The 26,918-nt window shown below is 41.2% G+C and overlaps 1 protein-coding gene across 6 annotated transcripts in view; it reads left to right on the forward strand.

Moving 5' to 3' along the window:
- RAPGEF6 (Rap guanine nucleotide exchange factor 6) overlaps positions 1 to 26,918 on the forward strand; it is an 885,786-nt gene that overhangs the window by 791,194 nt on the left and 67,674 nt on the right. For all 6 annotated transcript variants that reach the window (XM_078653140.1, XM_078653141.1, XM_078653136.1 and 3 more), the window contains exons 17-19: positions 8,846 to 9,003; positions 12,403 to 12,643; positions 13,854 to 14,237. In XM_078653140.1, coding sequence (XP_078509266.1) covers positions 8,846 to 9,003; positions 12,403 to 12,643; positions 13,854 to 14,237 — 783 coding nt within the window. The remainder of the gene's footprint in view (positions 1 to 8,845; positions 9,004 to 12,402; positions 12,644 to 13,853; positions 14,238 to 26,918) is intronic.

Below are 26,918 nucleotides of genomic sequence, written 5' to 3' on the forward strand. Positions count from 1 at the left end.
GAAAGGCGAAGGCCCTATCGAGTGAAAAGCCAAGTCTTCAAAGCCTTTCTACAAGACATAAGGCTAGGGATCTGTCTCAGAGAGAGGGGAAGCTCGTTCCAGGCACGAGGAGCCAGATAGTGAAAGGAGCGGCCGCCCAGTCTAGCGCGTTTGATGGTCGGAGCCATCATTTTAGACAAGGAGGCAGACCTTAAAGCTCTGTTGGGTTTATAAAAAACAAGGCGTTTTCTAATGTAGCTAGGGCCAATGTCATGAAGGGCTTTGAAGGTCAACGTCAAACTTTTAAAAAGGACTCTCTTGGCTATAGGAAGCCAATGCAGTTCTTTTAACAAATCAGAGGCACCAGCACGTCTGGGGAGCCCATAAATGGCACGGGCCGCTGAATTTTGGACTACTTGAAGTCGTCTCACAAGGTATTTAGGGAGTCCTAGGTAAAGGGCATTTGCGTAGTCTAATCTGGACCCAATAAGTGATTGAACAATGACCCTTCTATGCTTGATTGAGATCAGTGGGAGAAATTTTCTGAGCATCCGAAGGATGCCGAAGCATTTCCCGGAAAGGCAAGATATTTGGGGTCCGAAAGCTAAGTCATTATCGACGATGATTCCTAAGTTTTTAGCTTTGGTACTCGCATTTGCAGGTGGGAACAGGTCTTGCGGCCACCAACTTTTCCAGTTTGGTTCAGTAGTACAGCCAAAAAAAAGCAGCTCCGACTTGTCGGAGTTGCATTTTAATCCATGCCCTCTGAACCAGCCAAAGACTGTCTCTAAACAGCTTCTGATCATTGTCAATCCTAAAACCCTCAACAGCAAACTGGTTGTTTAGGAGCTACGAGTGGAACAGAGGATCAACCTGTGATGTTATCGGAGATGAAGATTAGTGTGATGTCACTTCCGCTACCCCTTGCGTTTTGGTGCATTGACATCAATGAACATCTCTGTAAAGGTTCCTCTTTAAAGATATTTCAACCTCGAATGTTTTTATTTTTTATTAAAGACTGTCAAATTTGTATTAAAGTGCCTCAATATATTCTGTAGAACAATGTTTGCGATAGTTCATAATGAATGTTTAACTTTGATATTTGAAGTACATATTAAAGAACAGTGAATGGATTGAGCTCTATTGTATGAATACATGTAAGCAGTTTGTCTTTCTAGTTCTCTGTCTTATGCTACTTTTATAATTCGCTCGTCTTTTTACCCTCATGTTATCACTTTCTCTTTAAACTCATGGTGTCTTTGACATGTGACTGTGATAGCAATGTTTAACTGTATTTTGTGAAGGAAGTTCAATGTGGACATCAATGTTCTGCATGGTTCTTGTATTTCAACATTGGTTTCTTTTTGTTTATGCATCACCTTCTCAGGGGACTGTTTTGGTAAGAAATTAACTGATTTAACGTTTTTTTCTTGATGGGATGTACCAATGCAGCTTCCTAACAAGCCGGGATGCTCTGTCCGTCTAATGTGTTCCCTGCCTTTCCCTGTCGTTGCATCACGTATGCCCACTGCACAAACCGCGCTTCATCATCATCAATATTCATCACAGTGTTTCCATTCAGCGCAACCCTTTTGTTAATTCTGACTGCTGGCATTTGCAAGTGTTCAATTATTAAGGTCTCACTGGTTACCGGCCTTCTCTTGAATATCCAGCAAAACTGATGCTGTAGCATATTGTCATTCATTATAACCATTCCCCTCTCATTCTCACTTCCGTTTACAGCAACACTGCTTGCCTGTTATGTTCGATTTCTCACTCTTAGCATGTACTGGTTCTAGTATGGAGAGCTGCATCCCAAACACGAAGGCTTTTTTGTCTTGTGAAACACACATTCAGTTTTTTTGTCATTAAAGGGCTGTTAAAAAAAAAAAATTCGGGCAATTTATCCATTATCCGAGGCACCTCGAGAAGTCTTATTTATTATACATTCAGTGTCACCCTTTATTCATTTTAATGCAATTTATTGTAACCCCTTGGGCGCGGCCGCGATTCTGCGCCTGTGCGGCACTTCTATAGAGTGGGCGGGATCATGACGGCCCCCAGCCGTCATCAGCACTCGCCCACCGTGTTGCATAACGGACGGGGGCCGTCATCAGCATGGAAGGGGTTAACAAAGCATAGTTACTTTCTAGACTGCATCGCTCATTGGGTTATTCTCCTTTACGAGGGAATGAAGTTAACTCTTCTTATGTATTGTCAATGATGTAAAATCAAAATGCTGGTTGAGCACGATGAATGCATGTTCAGTGTGTGTAGGCTGCCACATATATTTGTCAATTTTCTGTGTGTGGCCTAAAATGTTTGACAAGAGACTCAGCAACTTTTGTGTTGTAAGGTAGTGTAGAGACCAGTGATTTGGGGGGGAGGGGGATGGGTGGGGGACCATTCATGATGGACATGTTAGTCGTATGTGGTACTGTTAATACTGTTGGATATAATACAGCTCAGTGTTATGATGCTTATTTCCTCCGATATTAATAGGGATAGACTAAGCAGAACTACAATACATGTTAGCGGGTTAGCCGGGTTACGATAACAAAATGGGGTGAAGTGGAGTGTCACTCTGGAAGTCACATAGTTAGGGCCTGGTGACTGTATCCTGGGATGCTATGTATGGAGTAATATTACTGTCACAGCATGTCAATTGTTGGTCATTTGAAATGCTAATAAATTAGCCAAGACCTTTTGACTTTGCTAAAATATGTATAATATACTTTCATATATGGTTTTCAGTCATTTCTCTTCATCCATTAGTGTCTCGTTGTTTCATTCACATTATGCTACTGCATATCGCACGGGGCAATGCGTCAGCCTACTTAAGCCACTGGTTAACTTCACTGTGAGTTAAATTCTGTAGCTCACTAGTTCCCTTCGTTGCCAGTGTTTTTACTTTATATCTACTTTAGTGTTACCTTCGTGTTTAGAGCTTGATGTGATAGCAGGACACTGCTGATGAGCAGTCCATCTTTATCAGAACCCATCTCCTGCCAATGTTGTTGCAAATTCCTTTTGGAGTGTTTTACTTTTTTGACTGCTGCTGTTTCACAGCATACCAGATTGTGTCCATTTAAAACTGTTCTTAATTAAGTTAACCTCTTTTTACCTTTCTTTCTCTTTCCTTCGATTTTCTTTTCCTTTTTTCTTTCTTCCTCCTTCACTAATTTGTTTCTTTCTTCTTTGGTTCCTTACCTTCTTTCTTTTTCTTTTCTTTCCTTTTTCTGTTCTTCTCTTCTTTCTTTCTCTTGCTTTCTTCCCCTCCCCCATCTATTTTCTTCTTTTTCTTTCATTCTTTCTCTTTCCTTCGTTCTTTTCTAATTTATTTTTTCTTTCTCTCTTACATTCTTTATTTCCTTTCTTCTGGTTCCTTCTCTATTTTTTTTATTTCTCGTTCTCTTTTCCATTCGTTTTTCCCTTCTCTTTCTTTAAAAAAAATTCTGCCTTCCCTCCTCTTCCCTTCTTTTCTGCCTTCCCTTCTCTTCCTTCCCTTTCTTTCTGTCTTTATTCTTTCTGGCTTTATTTTCTTTCCTTTCTTTGTAACCATGTTTCTTTCTTTCTTTCTTTCTCCCTTCCTTCCTTCGTTCCATGTAGTATTATGTAATATGTGTGTGTCTTTATATTTTTTAAGATCAAAAAAATGTTTTGGGCCTGTTGCAAATAATGTTATTTTGTTTAGATTGATGAGGGCCTGGTATAATCCAAGCAATAACGTTTTGCAAAACCCTTTACAAAACAACAATTGGCAGAAGACTGGCAGCTACTTTCCAACCTACTGACGTTGATAAATGCTTGTTTAATCTGTTGTTGAAATGAAAGCTAAGGAGAACCCCTCCTCTGTCACGGATGATCCCAGTCTCATGCTTTTCCTTCCTATTACTGCAAATTAAAAGTTCTTGCCATACTTTTGACCTTAAGGGTAAAAACTGTTTCCCATCATGGGATCTTCAGTAGTGTACATAATATTGAGGTATCTCTGCCTAAACTCAACATCCCAGAAATGTTCTTTCAGTATAGAGGGAAAAAACCTCCATTTGCACATGAACATATCCTATCTGCTAACTGCAAAATTTAGATTATCTTTTTTTTAAAATCTTTTAATACATTAGCTAAAACGTCATACAGTCTCAGTTTAGGAAATTACTAATTTGTATAAAGAGAGACATGATATAACCTTGACAAAAAGCATTTCCCTAGGCTTATTTGAATATCATCCAACAATGTTCTGATGACTATTTCTAATTGCAGAGTCCTTGCCTTTTGAATTCCCCCAGGCAGCAGTCTGGAGCTGTAAACGTTAGTTATTGCTCAAGCGCACCAATAGGTGGCACTATCAGGCTCATCTGTGGCTTTCTCCCATCTCTGGAAGTGGCTGCTCACATTACATAGCTGCTAACCTTGTGCAACTAACAGTTTACCTTAAAGAAGGGAGACTAACACACCAAATAATCAGTACTTCATTTTGAGACTGAATTTCTTCTTTAAGTGTTTCCTTCGTTGCCAAGTTACTGGTATGCAGAATCTAAATGCTCTCAAAAACTCAACGTATCTACAAAATTTGCATAGCACAGTATCTGATAAAGTAGCTCCAGCATTAATCATAAACTATTTACTTACAATGGTGCACATTTCAATGGTCTTATTCAGGGCCAACTATCCAATGGCACCCTCGAAAAAAGCTCAGACTCTTCTTTTCCATGCCCCTCATTTGGAGACTAAACAAACCTCCAATTGTAAAACGTAACTACAATATTTAGTACAATATCATCTTTCGGTCAGCTATGTCTCTAATATGTCTTTTAAGGTATTTAATTAGTTCTCCATGAGAAGATGTGATTTTAAATATAGGGCTTACCACATAATCGGAAATGTATGTTTTTTTGTATATTCAGATTTGGAGATTTTTCCTTTCGCACAGCATCCTCAGATGTCTGAATTGTGTCATTAGACCCTAAAATCTTTTTACTGCCCCAACAACAATTTTGTTTTCTGTCCTCTGATAGAGGTGGGTAAAACCTGTATGTAAACATCTCCAACTGTTTTATGATCCTAGGAATAGCCTTAAAATGTTCATTTAATCTACATATTTTCACAATTAATAAATAAAAGTAGTAATCATGGAGTTCTACGAGCACCATCGATTTATGGCCTTCTCATTCATCCTCTGATTCATCCTAAACCGAAATTATGTTTCCTAACATTGTGCTGAATTACTCCTCGTATATCCTCTGCTAATCTCACCAACTTAATTCTATAACTCCATGATCACAAATCCATATTACGATCTATGCTACACAAACCCTTTTTGGCCCTTTATTGTTGTTGAAGAGTATTACTGTTAGCCTTTTCTGGAGTGATTGATGGCTCTTTGCGGGGTTTTGTAGCTACTGATAGTTTTATGCGTTTAATCTTGAAGGATTTTAAATTTACTTCAAGCTTTCTAGTGTCTTTGTGTAGCATTTCATTTCCATCTTGAATAGATGCGTTTCTATTTTTCATTTTTATTTCGTTTCCTTTTGTATGCATTGTCCCACTAGAAATCCTAAATGAGCTGGGGATTGCTGCCTGCCTTGTAGCCGGATTCCTACACATGTAATCTTTGTCAGGAAATTTATATTCTGAATGAATTTACAGACCTTCCCCACCAGAACAGTTGTGCTAATCATCAGTCCCTAGGGGTATCATTTTTATACTAGAAATAGCAAATATATGTGCAGTGGTATGTAAGATCAAGTGATTAGTGCAACATGCTAGGCAGCAACTAAAATGCTAACAAAAATCACCAAATGTCAGTTTTCCAAAACTCTTACATTTATAAAGATTTTTTTTTTAAATCGTTATGAAGTACAGATTTTACTCCTCACTGGTGACAACCACTGAACAATCACCTATCAGCCACCCATCATCTGCAGGAGGCAAGTTTGAGTTTCTTCCACTGCCCCGTTCAAAATATTTGTGATACAAAATCCCTAGTACTTTAGTTAAACAACTAAGGGAAAAGAAGTTAAGAGAGTGGACAAAATCAATTCTTGTTGCTATCAGTTCCCTATATGGATATGAAATTATGCAGCATTCTGGTCGATGCTCTTACGTTTTCAAACTAGAAGGTATTTCGTAAGTTCCATTGTTCGATAATTACATACCATAGTAGTGAGTAGGTTGACTTAAGATTGCAGTAATTCCACATTTGTTCATTCCAGCAAGAGCTTTGATCAAACACCTATTATTACATAGAACAGCTGGCAGACCATTAACAGAGTACAAAGTCACATTTCTATTACTCGAAATAAGAATTTCATGCTGAAGGCTAGGCCACAATAGTCATCATCCCCCAGTACTGATGCATAGCTGAAGTTCTAAATGCCTTCCACGTGGAGAGTAGTGGACGCTGGTTTGCAGCTTGCTGCAGCCTGAAGGTTGCACCTCGTTTCCTTTACACTTGTGTGGACCAAGAAACGAGGTAGTCCTGAGTCGGCTCCACCAGTACTGTAGAGCGTTAACCTTTGTCATTCAGACCTCATTTTGATTACCTTTGCCACCTTCTGACTTGCTTGCCATGCCTTGTGGTGGTGTCCAGCCGCATGTCATTTCACCCATGGTCAGGCTGGCCCTTAGGGCAATTAGGCAGTGTGCAACGGCTGGTCTGACTAGGCTGTGTGTTGGCCCGTTTTTAGCTCTTTGTGGGTTGGATTTATAACCTTTTAGGCCGGTTTTTACTATTGGTTTCCCTAATATTAAAACAAACATAACCTGCAGCAAGCTCAAATCCATGCAGTCTTCTATACCTTGCGAAACACTTCTACAGTATGCCTTTACAAGTTCAAAACGGCCCCAATTTGCAAACATAGGGCTCTTATTTAGCTTTCTAAGGAGGGCACTATTTTCTAATATAGAAATTGTTTCCACCTCCACTCCTGCTACATTTTACGCCCACAAGCTGACTCTTGGGAATGCTCCAAATCCCACCCGACTTGTGATTTTCTTTTAATTGTATCACAGCCTGTATCCACTGACCACTCGTTAAACACATCTTCAACAGCCAGTTTAGCGAGCCTCCTGCAGTTCATGTTATAGTTAAATGTAAACAGCACTCCTTGAGAAGCTAGACTTGGTGGTCATAGTGCAGAGGAAGTTTGTTGAAAGGCTCCTGCTATATATCAATTGTTTTTGAGCGTGAAGCCCAAGCCAACATTGGTTAATCCGTTTCAACATTATTTGGGCTCTGGAGGATTAAGATGGCTGGTTCATAGTACATTACTAAGCGTGGACAAGAATTCCTCATAGTGACTGTATGCTGGATGTGACCTGGAATCCACAATAAGGGAAAAACAGTCTTACAACGCTGTCATTAGCACGCAATACCTTTACCATGCATATATTACCCCACATATGCCTTTACCACACATACCTTTATCACACACATTTTTTACCACAGATAGCCCTTTCCCACGCATGCCTTTGCAACGAAAATTTAAGTATTTCTCTCTCTCTCACACACGCGCACTCTCGCTCTCACTCGTTTTTAGGGTTTAGAATTGGATGAGGGTATTGGGTGGCAAGAATATTTTTAGGATATAGGGTAGGTAAGGATATTTGGGTGGAAAGGGTGTTTTTAGGGCTTAAGGTGGGTGAGGGTATTTGGGTGGCAAAGGTGTTTTAGGGTTATGGGGGGGCAAGGGTGTTTTAGGGTTTAGGGTGGCTAGGGGTATTGGATGCTAAGGGTATATATGGGGTTTAGGGGTTGTTTAGTTTATGGGTTGGTATTGATAAGGTAACACACATATATATATATATATATACACAGTGTGTAACTTTATATATGTATTTGTATATATAGATATATACACACACACACACACATATATATTGACGCTTTATACTTTCCTGCGAAATACTTAAATTTTCGTTGTAAAGGAATGCATGGTAAAGGCATATGCGTGGTAAAAATGGGCATGGTGAAGGCATGTGCGTGGTAATGGCATGTGTGGTTGTGTCATACATCCCGTGATGATAATGCAGGGTTCTAGGGTAAATTTTACATACTTCTGGGAGAGGGTCAAATGTTCTGACACTTTGTGACATGGCTAAATTGGTCATTTTAGATACGAATTACACAATTGCAGGAATGTGAGTTGGAGCATCTTTTATTTTTGTGATCATCAGCAATATCAGCTTTAGTTTACCAAAACGACGTGTCTTGATACAGCTTCCCAAAGTATCTTCTGACTGATACAGACTTAGTATTAGCCACTCAGGTTTACAGTGGGAGTCCTTTCTTTTCCCCTATAGAGTTGCCCCTACTTTGTGCAAAAATGGACACCGGCTTTGCTGGAGCCTATTAAATATTGATACTGAAGTTTTCCCTTTTAATTTCTCGCCTAGCAATAACCTGTTGATTTCAAATGTCGTCCTTCACCTTTGCCCACATCATTGATGGTTTTATTCTGCTGCGGTGAATGCGCTGAAGAGAACATAATGTGAAGCCTGTTTTCAATAAACCTGGGTATTGAATTGATATTCATTTATTTGTCATGATACCGGGTTAAATGCAAGCTTTTGTTTAGTTCTTACAAGTCTGTTGACAAGGCGGCTAATGTGTTAGGCTAATGCTTTTTGGGCCGTTCTGCAGAACTATTAATGAACGTTGAATGTTTTTGGGCCACAGGGATTTCCTTGACTTTCAGAGCATACAAAGAAAGGAGGTAACAATCTTTTTTTCCCAGAGGACATTTTGTTGCTTGCAGTCTTGTTTTTCTCGATGCTGGTTTTGAACTTAAACCTTCAGGTTCAGATAATTAAGTTCAGTGTGTTTGTAAATACGACTGAGCTCACTTCCCATGATATCTTGCAGCGATGGCAGCGTCAGTCAGTCCCAGGACGACAGCATCGTTGGGACAAGGCAGTGCCGGCACAGCGTGGCCATCATGCCCATCCCTGGCACGCTCTCCTCCAGCAGCCCGGATCTCCTGCAGCCGACCACTAGCATGCTAGACTTTACCAACCCGACAGGTAAGCAGCACCTTACTCAAGGTGGATTACCTCACTACATACTTTCTAATATGCTTCCTTTTTTTTAAAACCTAAATTGATTAAAAAATAAACAGTTAGGACATAAATGGTCACAAAGCCAGCTATTTGTGAAGATCCAACGTCATCACGTTAACCTTCCTTCACAAGTATCATTTGTTAATACAAATTGCAGTATAACTTTGGATCGACTGCTCTTCAGAAGTACTTTCAATGTTTAGTTAATCACTCTCTTCCACCCCTTCGAAACTGAAAATGTTTTGCCGACTTCATTTTTCTGTGACATCACATAGCGACCCTGGGTAATTCCTGTTGGACTAAATACCTTTGGTTGCTCTCGGAGTAGCGCTACAAGGAATTAAGTTGTTTTGATGAATTCTAGGACACGCATATGTTTTGGTCTGTCAGACCCCATATCCTTGAAAACCAGCTGGACATGGTTGTGGTGGTGGGACGGAGAGACAAAATGTACTCTTTTTAGTGAAATGGAACAGGTTTCTTATTTTAACTTTTAGCTTCATCACATGTAACAGCCTTAATATATTGTGTTATATATTGAAAACAGGGAGAATTATTTTATGAATATCCACGCTAGAGCAAAACATCACTATATACCACCAAACATTTAGTAGTGCAAGTAACTTTTGTTGAACTACCTGAGGGGCCTCTTACCCTTGAGACAACAGGAAAGATGCTGCACACAAAAAAATTTTGTTTATAAACTAAAAAAAAATCAAAACGCTATAAATGCAGCAAGATTCAAATTGTACGTTTTCCCACACACTTTCACCATCCCTATCGTTTGCCACCTGTAGTTCTAATGCAGCGCTAGTTTAGCCTCTCACCTAACGCATAGCCATACTACATGAGGGCCCCCTTGGAATCTCTGGATAGTTAATGGAAATGCTTACATGTAAAAATGCTCTTAATGCAGTACATACTGTCTATGCTCACATTTTTTGTTTGAGGCAAAACATTTTCATAATTTCAATATAAGCTTCTCTAGGAAATAAAAATGGATATAGGAGCAAGGTTTATGTGAATTTGTTTCAGATTCTGTGCAGTGGCTTGGTTATGGCTCATTTGTGGAAAATGTGGTATATCAAAATGTTTTGACATTTTCTAAAACGAGCTCAATTAGTCAGTACTGTATAAGATATTTATCATGAACTGTTTTGCAAAGAACAAGATAAAACTAGACAATGAAATGCCTAAGCCTTTAAATTACGTCATAACCAAGAAATATTAAGGGATGGGAAAAACAGACCCTTGACGGTTTCATATTTACTTATCTATGAGAATCCGTATGTTATCACATCTTCTACAAATGTGCAATGTCGGCGGGATTAGAAAACACCCTCGGGTTTTATATCTAAATGAACAGTTTTCACGATACACACTCTTTAGCATGTGGTCTTGTCCTGACCTATTTATTCTCTTTTTCCATTGCCTGCAGGGATTGGCTTATATTGTAAGTATCTTGTTAATAAGGAATACTCTCTGCTCTGTGCTAGTTGCTAACTTTGACGTTTTGCATTACCCTGTCTCTTGTGTGGAATGAGTGAGTCTTGCACTGACTTCACTACTGTTCTTAAATGTGTGCCTGGGACTGTTACGTGGCTTCCTAATGGTTCTGCCACTCGTACAATTAATTAAGAAGCTGTGATTTACCTGCCTTACCACAAATAGAGTAAATTTGTCATGCACTCTAAGTAGACATTTTGGTGCCTAAAATCTGAATCCGAAAATGACTTTCTTTGAGGCCTTCTGTCATATAACAGACAGAAGAGATCTGAACCAATATCATTCTTGGTCTACTCACTGCCTTCATGATTGGGTTTACAATGTTCACTGACTCTGCCCTCTTTGTTTCCTGTACAAGCACTTTCAGAAAAACCTTTGAAATAAACAGATTACTTTTGGGTTTGTGATTTGCCACACCAGTGAGTAAATACATGCGTAATGAAACGAATTCCCAGACATATTTCATTGTAGAGAGCCCAACCCAATCTTGACTCAAGCAGCCAAAGGCGGCAAATGCAATAATCGACTGTGACAACATTAAAGGGTGTCTTACCACTCTCTGTGGGACGGGTCAGGGCAACAGAGGAAATCACTTACTAAGGAGAGGGCAAGATAAATAATCGTACAGCTGCTTTATGAATAAGAAGAGTACCACCTGTAAAAACGGTAGAAACACAGTGTATTTCCATTTAAACCAGCATTTATTGCTTTTATGTGACATCCAAAGACTTGCTATCTACACATTTGAGAATGTCAGTTCCTCCCCTTCTTCCAGTTCCTCTGTTTTCCCTGATGAGACATTTCAGGAGTCCCTGTTTATCCTGCAGAATGAGAATGCTTCTAGGATTTGTTCAGTGTTAGGGGCCCTCCCCTCTCTGGTTGCAGAATCAAGTGAGAGCCCTGCGGTCAACTGAAGCACACGTTGCTGAACACATGGTGCATGCCTCTAAAGTGCTGCCTGCCTCAGTCTTAGAGCAGTTATTGACTCCTTCATCTTGGACCTGTATTTGTAATTTATTGAAGGAGCTGCACAGTAGTCGGCTGGCCTTGCTGTTTGACATGGCGGTGAATGGCAGTCCTATTGCCCGGGAGTAACTGAGCACAATTTGCAGCCCGTTACTCCTATCGACCCCATGACATTTATTTCTCTGTAAAATCCATATACATCACTGTTGCTCATACAGCTGCGTTGGTTCAGAGGCAGAAATGAATTTTATCTCCACTGTTGACTGCTCACACACTCTGCGTGCATGCAGACAGTCAAAATGTTTGTTTATTGATTTTGTCAAACATTATATTTGTCTGCACAAAACCTTTACATTTTTTACCAGTTTGGTGAGCTGAAGATATTTTCCCTTGCCTTTCCTGCTCACCTTAAACCAGCCCACCTGCCATGTGTGCACACTCCCACACATATGCTCTCTGTAATTGTGGGGAAGGTCAGTGATTTGGAATGATTGCAAATTGCACCATGAGGTGTCAAAGCTCGGTTTTGTCAAACACATCAGTAGCGTTAGGATCCTGTTATTGATCCCATGAGTCTGTGCTGTAAATCTAATCCAAGAAAAACTCTTTCAGGGAAATAGAAAAATATCAAAGCTTCTCTGCATTGTCAGTGACCATTCTACCGTGTGACAGGGAACACATTGGATCCTAATAATTTATTCTACTAATTTACTGCAGTATTTGTGCAGATCTGGTCCTGAGGGGCAGCCTAGCATTGTACATAGCAACAAGAATATGCAAGCTCATAGAGGCATATGGGAACTTTTAGACAGCCAGGGAAAAGTGTGATCCCTAGCAACTAGGTTTTGTTTTGATACAACTATGGATGATAATGATTTATTTCTGTTCTAGACATCCCAGATCAAGTCATTCGAGTTTTCAAAGCAGATCAGCAAAGTTGCTACATCATCATCAGCAAAGACACTACTGCTAAAGAAGTTGTGACCCATGCCTTGCACGAGTTCGGTTTGACAGGAACCCCGGAAACATATTCTCTTTGTGAAGTTTCTGTCAGTCCGGAGTGTGTCATCAAGCAAAGGAGGCTTCCAGATCAGTTCTCCAAGCTGGCTGACAGGATCCAGCTCAATGGGAGGTAATTGTGCTATCTTCTTTTCCATCTCCATCTGGTCCCTCTGTTGCCAAAACATCTTTTCCTGGTCGCCTAGGACCTGATTTCCGGGCAGTACTGCTAGTTTGCAGATGAGAACAGGCTAGACAATTGCAGCATTGTGTGTTTAGAGAAAAACGAGAATTATTCCACTGTGATTGGGGTACTTTTAAATGAGGTGTACCATTCAGTTTGGCATGCCTGTATGGCTCTTTAACATGCCCTATATTTGTTAATTGGAACTTGGTATATTATACTGGCCCAATGTATAAATTGTAGTGGTTGCTTGGTTCGGTAATTGTTCAAATGCAAAGTCCATGGTCTTATTTCTATGTTGCTATTTCCAAATAAGCGTATCATATAGTCATACTCTTGGGAATAGAATGTGTCTCCAGAAACTCATTCATAAACATTTCTTTAAGGAAGCGAATCACATTGTAAAGTGACATATTTGGAATCCCTGCTTTTATCTTTTTTGTACATTCCTGTATAGATATTTTGACTATTCCTCATTTTCTCTCCATTAAGAAAGTACTAGAAATATAAAAAAGGAACTTTTTCGTTCTCACTCTCTAAACTCACTTATGTTTTTTTAAGGGCTGTGCTCGCTCAATGAAATTATGGCAGCCCTGAAATAGTGAATTAGTTAAATTGAATAAATGGCAAAGAGAACTCTTCATGAAATATTTTAATGACCGTGTATTAGGTAAATGGGAGGGTAAGTCAGTCGCATTTTGTGTTGGATAGGTTTGTAGTTTGCCCCTAATACATCAACGGTATCCTCTCTGACGTACTCGTGACACAAAAATCCAGCTCCACATTCTGCCTGAATTCTTATTGTAGGCGGTGTGTGTTGTATTCTAGCCTCTAGGGTGTTTATGCCTTCCGACGATCTGCATCCAGTGTGTAAAAAAAATAGGTGACCTACTTTGAAAAGAGTTGTAGGGCCTTTAAGAAATGTTCTTAGTACTTCCCACCAAATAAAAAGAAAAAAGGTCTTGCTACGATTGCACTGGTAATTATTGCACCCCTTTGAAATGTACATTTAAAACTAGGTAAGAATTTGGTGAGATTTTTTTACGGCTCCTCAGTTTTTGTATTATCCCCGGTGTGTGAAATGTTAATGCAAGAGTATTTGTATTTCAGGCCCAAGAACTCAATAATTGATGTTAATTCACTTCTTTTTTCCTTCAAGGTATTACCTGAAAAATAACATGGAAACGGAGACCTTGTGTTCTGATGAGGATGCCCAGGAGCTGCTTCGAGAGAGTCAGATCTCTCTTCTCCAGCTGAGTACCATCGAGGTCGCTACCCAGCTCTCAATGAGAGATTTTGACCTTTTCCGCAACATTGAGCCCACCGAGTATATCGATGACCTATACAAAAGGGACTCAAAAACTGGCAATGCACGCCTAAAGCAATTTGAGGAAGTCATTAACCAGGAGACCTTCTGGGTGGCCACGGAGATCCTGAGGGAGCACAACCAGCTGAAAAGGATGAAGATTGTGAAACATTTTATCAAAATATCCCTTCACTGCCGGGAGTGCAAGAATTTCAATTCCATGTTTGCTGTTATAAGGTAAGACTCAAGTCTTTTGCAAGCCTACACTTGTAGGTCTGGAGCAGGTGTATCGTGCTACTGCCAATGCCCACACATCTTTAGTGTCTCGTAAACAACTAACCGCAAGCCCCTTGTGCCAAGTTTCTTCTGTGTCCAAGAAAATTAAATATTCTCATTGCTGTAGTTTAGAATCTGAGCAAGAATACTCCCCTGAGGGCACACATGCATTTATTAAGTGGGTTTTATTTAACGGGTGACAAACGACAGATCAGTCATGCAATGTGTTTTGGCTACTCTTTTAATATATTGGATATGTAATATTGGGCAGGGTCTTTAGCAGCCACATCAGGATTTGTGTAGATCTTAAAAAGTACATTGTGCAGTAATGACCCTCCACACCTGCCAACATCTATGCTATTTTGGAAAATCTGGCGTTTCTAAATCCCAAAAGACTTATAGAAGTTATCAACTCTAGTAATACTAAAACGTAATTTTCAAAGTACAGACCAAAAAAAGCAAGACTTGTTTAATTACTTCTGCACAGAATGTACCTACAGCAATCCTGCCTTGAACCGATATACCAAAGGACCTGTATTCTGATTTTAAAACTTGACTGGTCATATAATTTGACAGACCGAACTATTTTATTTATTTTATTTATTCAAAGTTTTATATAGCGCGAACAAGATCCTTACAGATATCAGAGCGCTTCACAGAGACAGGAGTAGGGGCAGCAGGAATGAAAAAGATAATGGGAACTGTATAGTAATCATTAACATAGTAGGATAACAATAATGTACAGAAACATATAAAATACAATCAGGTAAACAAGTAATATAAGACGGCACAAGTCATTGCTCCCACTACAGAAGGGTTCAGGTAAAAACCTTGGATGTGTGGATGGCTTATACCAATTTCTTAGTATAGAGAAAGGACTGGGTGGGGGCATCGGGAGGGTGATTCAATACACCAAAGTGTAACATATATTGGTCGGTAGTAAGAGAGTAGCGTAGTAGTGACACCAACAAGTAGGAGTATAGTGCCAAAGAACGAGGTGATCAGTGATAAAAAGCGATGCAGAGTCTCAGATCCAATATCTATAAAGTTCAGGAGATCTTGGCCAGAAGGATTGTTTTCACCTCTTTCTTGAAGAGTGCAGTGGAGGAGATAAGCCTGGTTTCCGGAGGGAGCGCATTCCAGATCCTGGGTGCCATTCCTGAGAAGGAGCGCTTGTATGTTTTTTCTTTCCGGAATCTACGAGGTTTCAGGAGTAGATTTTTTGTACTTCTATTGGATCTCGACCCTCCTGATATAGACAACTTTTAAGCGAGGTAGTTGGGTGCCTTGTGGTGCACGGCCGAGTGTGTCATAACTGCAATTTTTAGCTGTATTCTGGCTTCAAAAGGCAGCCATTTTAGAGATTTTAAGTCTGGGGATATATGCGAATGTTTTCTAGAGCTAGTAATGAGTCTCGCGGCAGCGTTCAGGGAGGCTCTTAGGGGTGCCGTTGTGGATAGTGGGAGTCCGCTGAGGGCCACAATTCCGTAGTCTATGCGAGGGATGACTAAAGCTTGTACAGCAGTTTGGAAGTCTTTGGCAGGGAGGAAGGGTTTAAGTTTCCTCAGTGTGTTGATTTGGAAATTAGCTCCTTTTGTGGCTTTGCTGACGTGCTGCTGCATGTTGAGCTTGGCGTCGAGTGAGATGCCAAGGGATTTCGCTGAGTCCACGATGGTAGGTTGGACATTGAGTGCTGTTAGGTTATTGAGCCAAGTTTGGGTGGTGGAAATTTTCGCCGGGGGTGAGATGAGTAGGAACTCAGTTTTCAGCGCATTTAGTTTGAGGTGATTATCGGCCAACCAAGATTGAGTGTTGCTAAGTGTGGAATTCAGAAGTTTGATATCATCCGGGGATTGTAGCTTTAAGTAAAGTTGTGTGTCATCGGCGTACATATGGAATTGAACATTGGATGCTTGGAGCTAGGTGGCGAGCGGTTCCATGACGAGGTTGAACAGTGTGGGGGAGAGGGAAGATCCTTGTGGAACACCTAGATCTGCAGGCACCGGTTTAGATAGCACATTGTCGATCTTGAACTTCTGAGACCGGTTATGAAGGAAGGATGAAAACCATTTGAGAACAGTTCCCGATAGACCCATTCTAGTGCTTAGCAGCTCCAATAAGTTCTCATGTTTGACCGTGTCAAATGCTGAAGAGAGGTCAAGAAGGATGAGGAGGCAGGACTCATTGCGATCAAGGATTTGGAGGGCGTCATCAATTATGTGTGTCATAGCTGTTTCCGTGCTATGTTTCGCTCGGAAGCCTGATTGGTGAGGGTTGAGGAGGTCAAATTGGTCAATGTGTTTTGTTAGTTGGAGTTGGGCACATTTCTCCAGCAGTTTGGCCAGGGTGGGGATATTGGTGATAGGCCGGTAATTGTTCAGGTCAGACGGGTCAGCTGTGGGTTTCTTGAGTATAGGTGTGACTTGCCCCACCTTGAGGGAGTCTGGGATGAGACCTTGTTGAAGGGAGCTGTTGATGATTTTGGTCCAAAGAGGGAGGAGCAAGGGGATGAAGTCTTTTACTGCATTAGCAGGTAGGGGGTCTGTGAGGTGATTAGAGGGCTTCAAGGTGCAGAGTAGTTTGTGTATTGCTTCTTCCGAGTAGGTGTCGAAGTACAGCCAGGATGCCTTGTTTTTAGGTTGAATGTTAGACATTCTGGTGTGGTTGGGGAATCGGCTTAAATCCATGACGAGGTCATTTCTTATGTTGTCGGTCTTTAGCTTAAAGAAAGCAGAGAAGGCTTCACAGTGTGGGGTGTCGCTTGTTGCGTTGTTTGATTTTAATGGTTGTGTCTTTGTTTGAGTCTTGATTAGTTCGAACAGTTTTCTTGGCCTGTTTTTTGCTTGGTCCAGCTGACGGCTAAAGAAGTCCGACTTTGTGCGCTTTATTTTCCTAAAGTAGGCATTTCTCTTGTTTTTAGGCGTTTTTAGATGCAGTGATGAGGGGTCAGATCTCCAGGTACGCTCTGCCATTCGCATAGTACGCCTGTCGTCATTGAGTCTGCCGTCATACCAGGGGTTAGAAATTTTGTTGGAGACTCTCTTCAGTTGCAATGGAGCAACTTCATTGACTATTGAATTCATAGAGTCAAGGTAGTGGTCGGTCAGTGAATGGACATCCGAGACACCTGAAGGGGGAAGGAGGAGACTGCTGATGTGGGGAGGCAGGGTAGTGGGGTTAAAATTCTTCATGTCCCTTTTCCAGGTTTTGGATTTGGTGGGTTGAACCTGGTTAGGTTTAACTTTTTCGTTGATAAAGAAGGTGATAATGTGGTGATCTGACCAGTCGCAGGGTTGGATCGCCTCCAGTTGGGTAGAGTCCTCTTTGGCGATGATGAGATCGAGTATCGAGCCTTTGTCGTGTGTTGGTCTATCACATATTTGGGTGAGGTCAAGCGCATTAAGGAAAGTTTTGAGACTATTCACCGCTGTGTCTTTCTGATCATTCCAGTGGAGATTAAAGTCACCTAGGTAGACTTGGGTGATCTGCCGACCGGCATTGGATGTGATCGTGTCCATGAGTTGTTGGGTGAATATGAGGTTGTCACCAGGCGGGTGATAGATGAGATGTAAAGCACAAACTTGTTTGCCCTCGCTGGTGATATCGAGGCCGAGGAGTTCACAGGAGGTAAGGGAGGGGGAGGCGGCTTTAGTAACGGAGAGGTTGCTCCTAAAAATGCATGCAATTCCCCCGCCCGTCTTGCCAGGCCTGTCCAGTCTGATGATGTGATAATTGGGGGGGACTAATATGTCCATTATCGGGGTAGAGGCTTCAGTAAGCCACGTTTCAGTCAGAATGGCTAGGTCCAGATCCATTGCTGAGACGAGATCAGCGATGTCGGCGGAGTGTCTCTGGGCCGATCTGCAGTTGAGTAGGATGCATTTGAGTTTGGGAGTGAGAAGGGTGGTCGAGCCTTCTAGAGAGAGTGGGACTTTTTTGAGGTTGTTAGGGATGGAACCTCTGTTGCTATGGGTTGGGAGCCTCAGAGGATTTGAGAGAATTGTGGGTATGGGGATGTGTGTGTTGGATATGTGTTTATATATGTCTATACGAGACATTAATAGAATACAGCACTCTGTTACCCGATACCGGGTTAAGTTTGCGCTATTTAAAACTGCATAAAAAAAATGACAAAGAAAATGGCGCCAGTGTATTGAACTTCTAGATATACATAACAGAAGATGTCCTGTCTGACAGCAGTAAGGTTGTAGTAGAACATTGTTTGCTCTGCTACGAGATAGTGATGGGAGCCGCGATTGAAGTTGAATGAAAAAAGTGGTGATCATCAAAAGGGATGTGACCTGTCTAGTTATAGGAGAGACTTAAACACATAAGCTACATTTCTATGATTCCCATAGTGTGCCAACCGACTGGCATTTTAGTTTCTCTTGGAGCTTTCTATTATTGCATCCAGATATCATAACTCAAAAACAGACATACTCCCAAACCAGCCAGGACTGTTGGTTTTGTCAGTGGCTGTCTGTGTCCGCTCTGCCGAGAGGCCAAGGATTGGATGGCCATGTATTCTAAACACCTTTTTTGACTCTCTGACAGGCACTGTGAGAAACTCTCACTGCCTTCAGCCTCAACGTCAGAGCTCTCAATCGTGGTCTGTTCTAAACACCGAAGGTGTCTCATCTTAAAGTATGCACTATACAAGAGTAATTTGCTATACGATAAAAAAAATAAAAAAAATTAAAATCTTGGGAATAGCTAACACTCTAATAAAGTAAACCATGTGAAATATAAAAGGGAGCTATATCGCGGACCTGCATTACCTGAACATTTATTAATTGTTCAGAAATAGTTAGTGTTTTTCCTTGTAAGGTTAACCCCTTCGACGCTCATGACGAGCTGGGCTCGTCATGCAGTAGCCTCCTCGCACGCTCATGACGAGCCCAGCTCGTCATGAATAATGGGGTTCATGAATTTCCAGCACAGGGGAAAAATCCCCATAGCATTCAAAAGGTTAAGGACAAGAATTTAGGGCCCAAAGGGACATTTTCAAAGTCCGTTCTAAAATACTACCAGGTCTGAGCCGGAGGGATCCTTCCCACTTAAAGCCCTGTGGATGGGAGTGAAGGGAAAGCATGGGTCTGGATTTGAACTAAGGTAGCACTGTTTCCAGGGCAGCTAAAACTATGGCTTCATAAAAGTCTTGCCATAGTGTAAAGACTGACTCAATCAGGCAATGTTATTTTCTGTTCTATATTCCTGGCCAGAATAAGAACCGTTTTTTTCCATTACGTGTTTTATTGTTCTTTTTTGTAAACATTATGAAAATGAAGCAAATATTGCATTCTGTAATCCATTGATGACAAAAAATAAAAAGTCGCATTTGTTTGAAGTTTTGCTTGTTTCTCTATTGGCTGTTGGCCTAGGGCTGTGTTTGACTGAAGCTGTGTCTCTGGCCTTGACCACAGTGGAGAGAACTATTGATTACCTTCAAGTAGTGCAGCATCATTAGAAGGTACATCACATCTGGTGCTTGGCAGCAAATTACCAGGGCACATGTGAGCAGGCTAAGGTAGACTGAGATCCCCTTACCTCGGTGCATTGATGGTAGGAAAGGAAAGGCACCCAGTAGAGATACCCATGGCCATGAGGTTTGAAGTTGGTGAGAAACTTATTGGTGGATCCTACTTCCGGTGTAGGTTTATGTGATTGGGTAATTACACTCAGGTTGAATGAGTGGATCTAAAACTAAGATTGCAACCGTCACTACACTGAGTAATGTGTACTTCTAGGTTAAGTGACGTGCTCTGGCAGGGAGAAACCAGGTTGAGGATCTCACTTAGGCTTTTAGCATGAATCCTTTATCTCCAGCCTAGAAAGAGTTTGGGCATGCACCAGTTGCTGATTCCTCTTTGTCTATCATGTTAACAGGAAGACAGGCATGAGCTGCTCAAAGGGTTTTTATCAGTAGAACTTACAAGTGACTGAATTTGAGATGATTGGACTGCCAAGCCATAGTTCAATGTGAGAGCATAGAGAATATACTCCTGGTCAGCCTTGTCAGAGTTGATAAACAACGTATTGTGGCCTGCTCATGCAGCTTCTAAAGACCTGTGATCACTGCTCTAGGTGCTATTTTGAAATTCCCAATTAGATCGTTTTAACCTATCAGTTGGTTTGATGAAATCCTTGTATCATGGAGCATAGCTATCAGAAGCTCTCCTATGATTGCCAGTGTTCTCACATCCACATTTATCCCCTCACAATGGTTTCAGTAGAGTGACAGGCCCTCTACCTGAATCAAGTCTGTGGACTGCTCTAAAGGGATTGGAGGGCCTCACTCTTTCTGCTGTTTGTGCTGCTTTAATGCTATGATTTGATAAAACAAAATGACAGAGCACGCGATTGCCCTAGAGCGTCTTTGCGCTGGCGTAATCCTGAGTGCATTAAAAATCAAGGAAAGCAGAAAGGGTTATAAAAAAAGCTGAAAACAGCTAGGTTTTCAATTGTTTACGAAAGTGAAGAAAATTGGCCTGACTTTTCAGATACAGGGGCAATTTATTCCAGAGCTTACAGGTGAAATGAATTAAGCTCAAGCCTCTCCAGGATGATCTCTTAATTTTGATGCTAAAAGAGGTGCATCAAATTCTAAATCTAAATGTAGATCATTAAATGCACGGAATAGAGAATAAATGTTTGCTGCGAATCAAGGACCAGCACTGTCTATCCGGTTCACATCAAATTGAGATCACAAGTGTGTCTTAATCATGTTTTAACTCTTACATCTGTGTTGCTGATTTGACTAAATCGCTCTATTGCTTAGGAAGGGAATCCATTTACTCGGCCTGCTCTTAGAAAATGAGCCTTGGTTACCATACAAAACTGCTGTTGTCACACTGTGCTGGTGGTGTGTATAGCATTGTAGAATCCTTCTCCCTCCAATTCAGGCTTGTGCATTTTCTCTCTTTTAGGGCAAACATCATCTTCAGCAGCATACACCAGGGCTGTTTAGTGAAATTGAGTTACTGACCAGCAGTTTTTTTGCACCCTAACTGAAGTATTGTTGCTATGAAAGTTTATCTTTAAACAGAGAATGCGGTGTAAGTGGCCCCTCACATTTCCATCTCTCTGACACCATTGTTCCTTCCTCTTTAGTAAATTGTCCTTTCAAACAGGAGGACAATAAACAAGAGAACATTTGAATGTATTTGTGCCCTTGATTTACGAAAATAATGCTCATTTATGCGTTGCCATTTTGTTGTGAACATCAAAGAGATGAATATTCAGCACAATCGGTATCTAATTATTTTCATTTTTGTAAAATGATTGAAAATGCACAATTCGTCCGTTTGCTGCTTTATTACTGTCAAATAAGGAAGGTTCGCAATTTATATTGATTGATGTACAGTCATTCCCCATGCTGTCCTATTTAGTGGTGTAAATAGGGGCTCGCTAGTTTTTGCAAACAACATTATTACTTTGGGAACAGGATGTCATTAGAAGTTTTCATTGATAGACTTAAAAAACATGTTTCCTAGCTTCTTACGTTTTATTGTGCCCATTATCTGAGCACTGTAGTGTATGGTGTTACCCGCGCTTCTGCTATTTAAGTAATTTCAAGAACTGTCTGGTTCGGGAATGGGCTGGCTACATGCTCTAATGTTTGTCTTACCTGGATACTTAATGTGTCGAGCATATTCTCACCAAAATCTCAAATTCTGAACTCCTTCTTCATAACAATTCACTCTATTGTGTCAGCATCCTATGAATGAAGGACATGTTCTGGCTGCAGGGTGGACAAAAAAGCAGTAATGTTGCCCTGCATGGTAAAGCCAGACAGTGAAAGATTGAACTATTCTTTCTCCCTTTCTTGTGGAACAACGGCACTAAGGCTCATACACATCTAAGATGCCTCAGAATGAGCATATGAGGTATCTCTTCCCTACCTACCAAATCCACTAAGGTAGGTATTGTAACTAGTGATAACATTTAGTCAACCAACAAAAATAAGTAAAAAAGAGGACCACTGAGCTATGGTCATCAGATGCACAATGCAGGGTTTTGCTTGAGGAGTTGATATTCGGTATTCATGATAGCTAGCTTGACAGATCAGATCATGGTAAATTTGGATAATGTCGTAAATATATATTTTTTGATCTATTCATCAGTTTTTCATACAACCTGCATGCAGATCTAAAAAATGCTCCCAGCAGATAAATATGCACACATCCAGTAACAGTTTACTAGCTCATGGAAAATGCAAGTATAATTCCACCTCTGATTTTATTTATACTTGTTTTAATTTTATTCATTGTATAAATCAGATAATTGGAGATTGCATTACTCATCGTTTTCTTCTGAGGAAGATCTCATTGTGGCCAGCTTCATATAGCAGCTTTAATAAAAATGGTAATCTTGTCTTTCATTACTGCTGCTTCTTTCAAGGGGGCGGGGGCGTGAGCTCTTGAATGTGAGATGAGTATTTTCATTAACCACAGTCTCCTCGGTGATAGCTTAGACGTTGTGTGACTGTAGGCACATTTTACTCATAATAATGTTTCTAATCCGAATACTCATTTGGTATATGGTACTATGCATGGACAGGTTTAAATGACCCCCTCACATAGCACTACCTCCTGTATGGTGTAACCAAGTACACTTGATGCATTTAGAAAAATGTCCACAAATACACTTATAATGTTTTGCTGTCTTTTTTCATTTTATTGTATGTCTAGTTCTCTTGAGGAAGGACACGTGCGACACATTCATACGCAATGAAGTGTACAGTAAAATTATTCATTCCAATGATTAGTCACAAACCTTTCTACACAAATGCAAAGTATGGTATGGAGGGAAATACTCAGAGAATGTTTCGTTTTGACTCTCTCTTACAGGTTTTCTGAAACAGTTTATAGATATTTTTCAAAGAATTAAAAGGGGGCACCAAGTCTAGGGATCCGATTCTAAATATCGCATACTTTGGAAGGAGCTCTGGTCTTAAAGATCCATCTCTCAAATGCAACTTTTTGTACGGGATGTCTGGGGCTCTATTTGGGGTAACTGAATAGCACCCTTTTGTGGGACAGGAAACCACATGTTTGCATGAACATTCCCCTGTGTCTAGCTGTACCTATACAACAAATAAGTTATGTCATGTAAATTTGTATAGCGTGCTAATCACCCTTCAGCGTAGCGATGCACTTTGCAGGTGGATCGACAGCTGCCTGCTTGATGTGATTATTTAAAAAGCCAGGCCTTCAGCTTCTTGCAGAACTTGAGAAGAGGAGGCCCTAATGAGGTGTAGGAGGTCGATCCGTGCCTTGAGGAAGGTGTAGGTGAAGGTGCAGCCTGCGGCAGTCTCTTGTGGATTCGGGTTACATGTGTGAGTGAGAATCCACTGATCGGAGGTGCTTGGGAGGTAGGTGGAAATTTACGGGGGTCCTTAGTTGGGAGGGCCAGTGTTGTGTAGTGCTTTGTGTGCGTTTACTTTGAACTGGGTGTATTTGTGTATGGGGAGCCAGTAAAGTTTTCTGAGATGTGGTGTTATAAGGGTGCTGTGAGGTAGGTTGACGATATGGCCTGCTGCAGTGTTTTGGATGATTTGGAGCCTGTTCAGGAGCTTCTTAGTTATTCCTCCGTGGAGTGCGTTGTCATAGTCAAGTCTGTTGGTAATCGGGACCTGTGTAACCGTTTTCTTAGTGTTGACCGGCAGCTATATGAAGATATTTTGCAGCATGCTCAGGATGTGGAGGCAAGTGGCGGTCACTGCATTTACTTGGGCTTTCATGTCAAGCTTGTGTTTGGTATACAAGGGTACCAAGTAGGGTGTAAGTTGCTGAGTGTTGTAGCTTGAAATCTATATGCTCCATGTAGGGGGTTGAGATCTCTGTGTTTGTAGTGCAGTTGAAGCATTCTTGGAATACTATCGCAATTCCTCCTGGTTTTTGTTAGCGGTCCTGAGTATCCTGTTGGTAAAGCTGTGGTGATGTCTGGTGCCCACTCGGTGGTCAACCATGTTTCCATAAGGAAGAGGATGTCCCAGAATTCTGTGGCATGTTTGCTGAGTGAGCAGGTGTTAAGGAGCATGCATGATAGTATGTCATGGGGTGCGTGCCTGTAGATGGGTGTGGGAGGAGTGCGGTGCGTGGATTGTGTGGATGTGGGTAGTGTAGGCATGGTGGGTGCAGCGTGGTATGCCAGGCAGTAGCAAAAACTCACTCTGGTGTGTTGTGCAGTGCTGCAGCATTGGATGTTTGGGCGTTCCAGGTTCAGTAACCACAGAAGCTCTGCGGAGTAGAGCCGGGATGGAAGGACCAGTGTTCATGGTACTGGGTGCGGTCCAGGCCCAGACAGGCTTGCTTTTGGTGCTCCTTTACCGCACTTGCAGTTTGTGTCCGCACTGCAGCCACATTTAAGTAGGCCCTGGGAGGGAGAAGGAGTGTAAGGGGCAGTTGGCAGGATTTACCAGGAGTGCAGGAAAGGAGAGGCTGTGCAGGGAGAAGCAGGAGTTGGCGCAGGAGGTGATAGGTGGAAAATGGGCAACAAGAAATGGTGATAAATAGTGTACATTGTGAGGGGGCACTTGCCCACAATCTGATAACCTTGCTCTTCTTTACCAATTCACATTAGCTGTCCATCAAAGGATAGTTTGGGGTTTAACCTATTTTTGGCAATATTATCCACTGTCAAAAAGGTAATCCCCATGAACCATATTTCCATTGGAAAGCAGAAGTACTTATGCACATCTTTTATTTCTGCAGCTTCTTCACCTCAATGTTGAGTGTTTGTCTTTGCTCTAACTATTACCAAAACCTTTTCATATCCACCTGCAGCAAGACAATTTTTATTTATTTGCCATGCATGCTGGTTTAGAGAGTGAAATTCCAACTCAAGTCCCATCTTGTTTGAAGAGTTTAAAACATGAACCAAAGGAAAAACATTTTAAAACAAATCCAAAGTCCATAGCACGATAACATCGGTCCTGTTAGGTTGGAAACTAGATTTGACTTGAGGCTATTGGCTTCCATGCAGGTGCTTGAGATTTGTTTTTTGGAGCAATCGTGTTTCCAGAGAGAGTGCTCATTAGGTCTGGCATACAGAGAACTTCAACTGGCTTGCAACGTCATTTGGAATGATACAAATATATACTTATATTCATACATAAACATATGATGGTACCTGGTGTGGTTGGCATACTTTTGGTTCATCAACAATGCTGCAGCAAGACTGCTCATCTAAGCTCCATCACAGAGGGTTAGTGGGAGCTCCATTGGTTACCAGTTGGTAAACAGATTATTTTCAAAGTTTTGTGTAAAGGGCCTATTATCAAACGTCCCAAATCACTCTTCCATCTTTTTGTTCTCTACCAGCCACCGCGAATATTGAGATCTGCCTGTAATAATCATCTAGCTATTCTGAAATTCAGGTTACAAACTGCCCTTGGGGAGATCTATATCTGTTCTCGTGGCAAAGGCCTGGAACAAACTTCAACTCGCTCTAAAGCAAGCTACAAACCTTTCAACTTTCATTAAGCTGCTGAAAACATGGCTCTTCACTCAATCTTAAGAGTTTATTTTCTGGAGGAACAGATTTCTTTCTTTTGTTTCGGTGTTAGTGTCGGAGGTGGTTGTTGATCTTTACAAAGGCCAAGTTCATTTATTAAATTCTTACTTCTGAGGTTGCTTGATGGCCAGCCATGCACATCATTTGAGTACATTTTAACTAAGGCTTTCAACTCCTCCTTCTTTTCCCTGGTCTGTGCTGTTGTCTATCATCCACCCAAGAAATGCCTCCCAATCTTTCAATCTGATCTATTAAATTTTGTGCAACATGCTCTAATGCTGTCTGGGTTGTTATTATAGGTCACATTAGTGAACATATTGGTAGACTATCCATCAAAGGCTTATTGTCAGAATCTAATCAAGGATATGGACCGCCTTAGCTCTTCACAGATGGCCAAAGAACCAACACCTAATGGTGTCCACAGCCTTGACCTCCTGATATTTACAGTACAAGAACTCCAGTTCCTCAAAATCCAATAGCTGCTTGGTCAGACCACTTCCTAATAAAATACTCTATACTCCATGTCTTTACAAAGTGTGTCAATCAATGGACTCAAGTCCCTTGGTAACTATGGTCCACTTATCTCCTGACATAACCTGAACAAATTACAACTGGAAACCTTCGCTCAGTCAAATAATATCCCCCACCCTTGCTCCTTTGTTCCCTCTGCTGTCCAGTATTGTTGTCCTTCTAAGTCTACTTTGCATATTTAACACCTACGCCAGATGAAAAGGCAAGGAAGAACTATAGAAAGATGATGGTTTCAAACCAATGACTTCCTTTTTGTGTAGCCTGCTGTGTCCACATGAGAAGTTGCATATCTACCACAGTCACATTCCTAATTCTTCCAACTCTACTAAGGAACAACGTTTTGGTATCTTCGCAGAGCTGGTATCAGTCAGTGTCCCCAGCAACTTGCCCACTCCCTCTCCAGACCACTGTGATACCCTCAAGTCATTCTTTGCCATCACAATTTACTCTCTATAGAGTGCCCTAATTTCTGATTACATTGTACAATCCTCTGTACATGGTGCTTTGTCTCTCGTCCACTCTATTGAATGCACTTTGAGCGTTTTTGTGCCAGGTCCTGAATCTGAAGTAAGTAAAATATTGGCCTTCTTTAAG

This window comes from Lissotriton helveticus, chromosome 7, assembly GCF_964261635.1.
Source record: "Lissotriton helveticus chromosome 7, aLisHel1.1, whole genome shotgun sequence".
NCBI classification, from domain to species: Eukaryota; Metazoa; Chordata; class Amphibia; order Caudata; family Salamandridae; genus Lissotriton; species Lissotriton helveticus.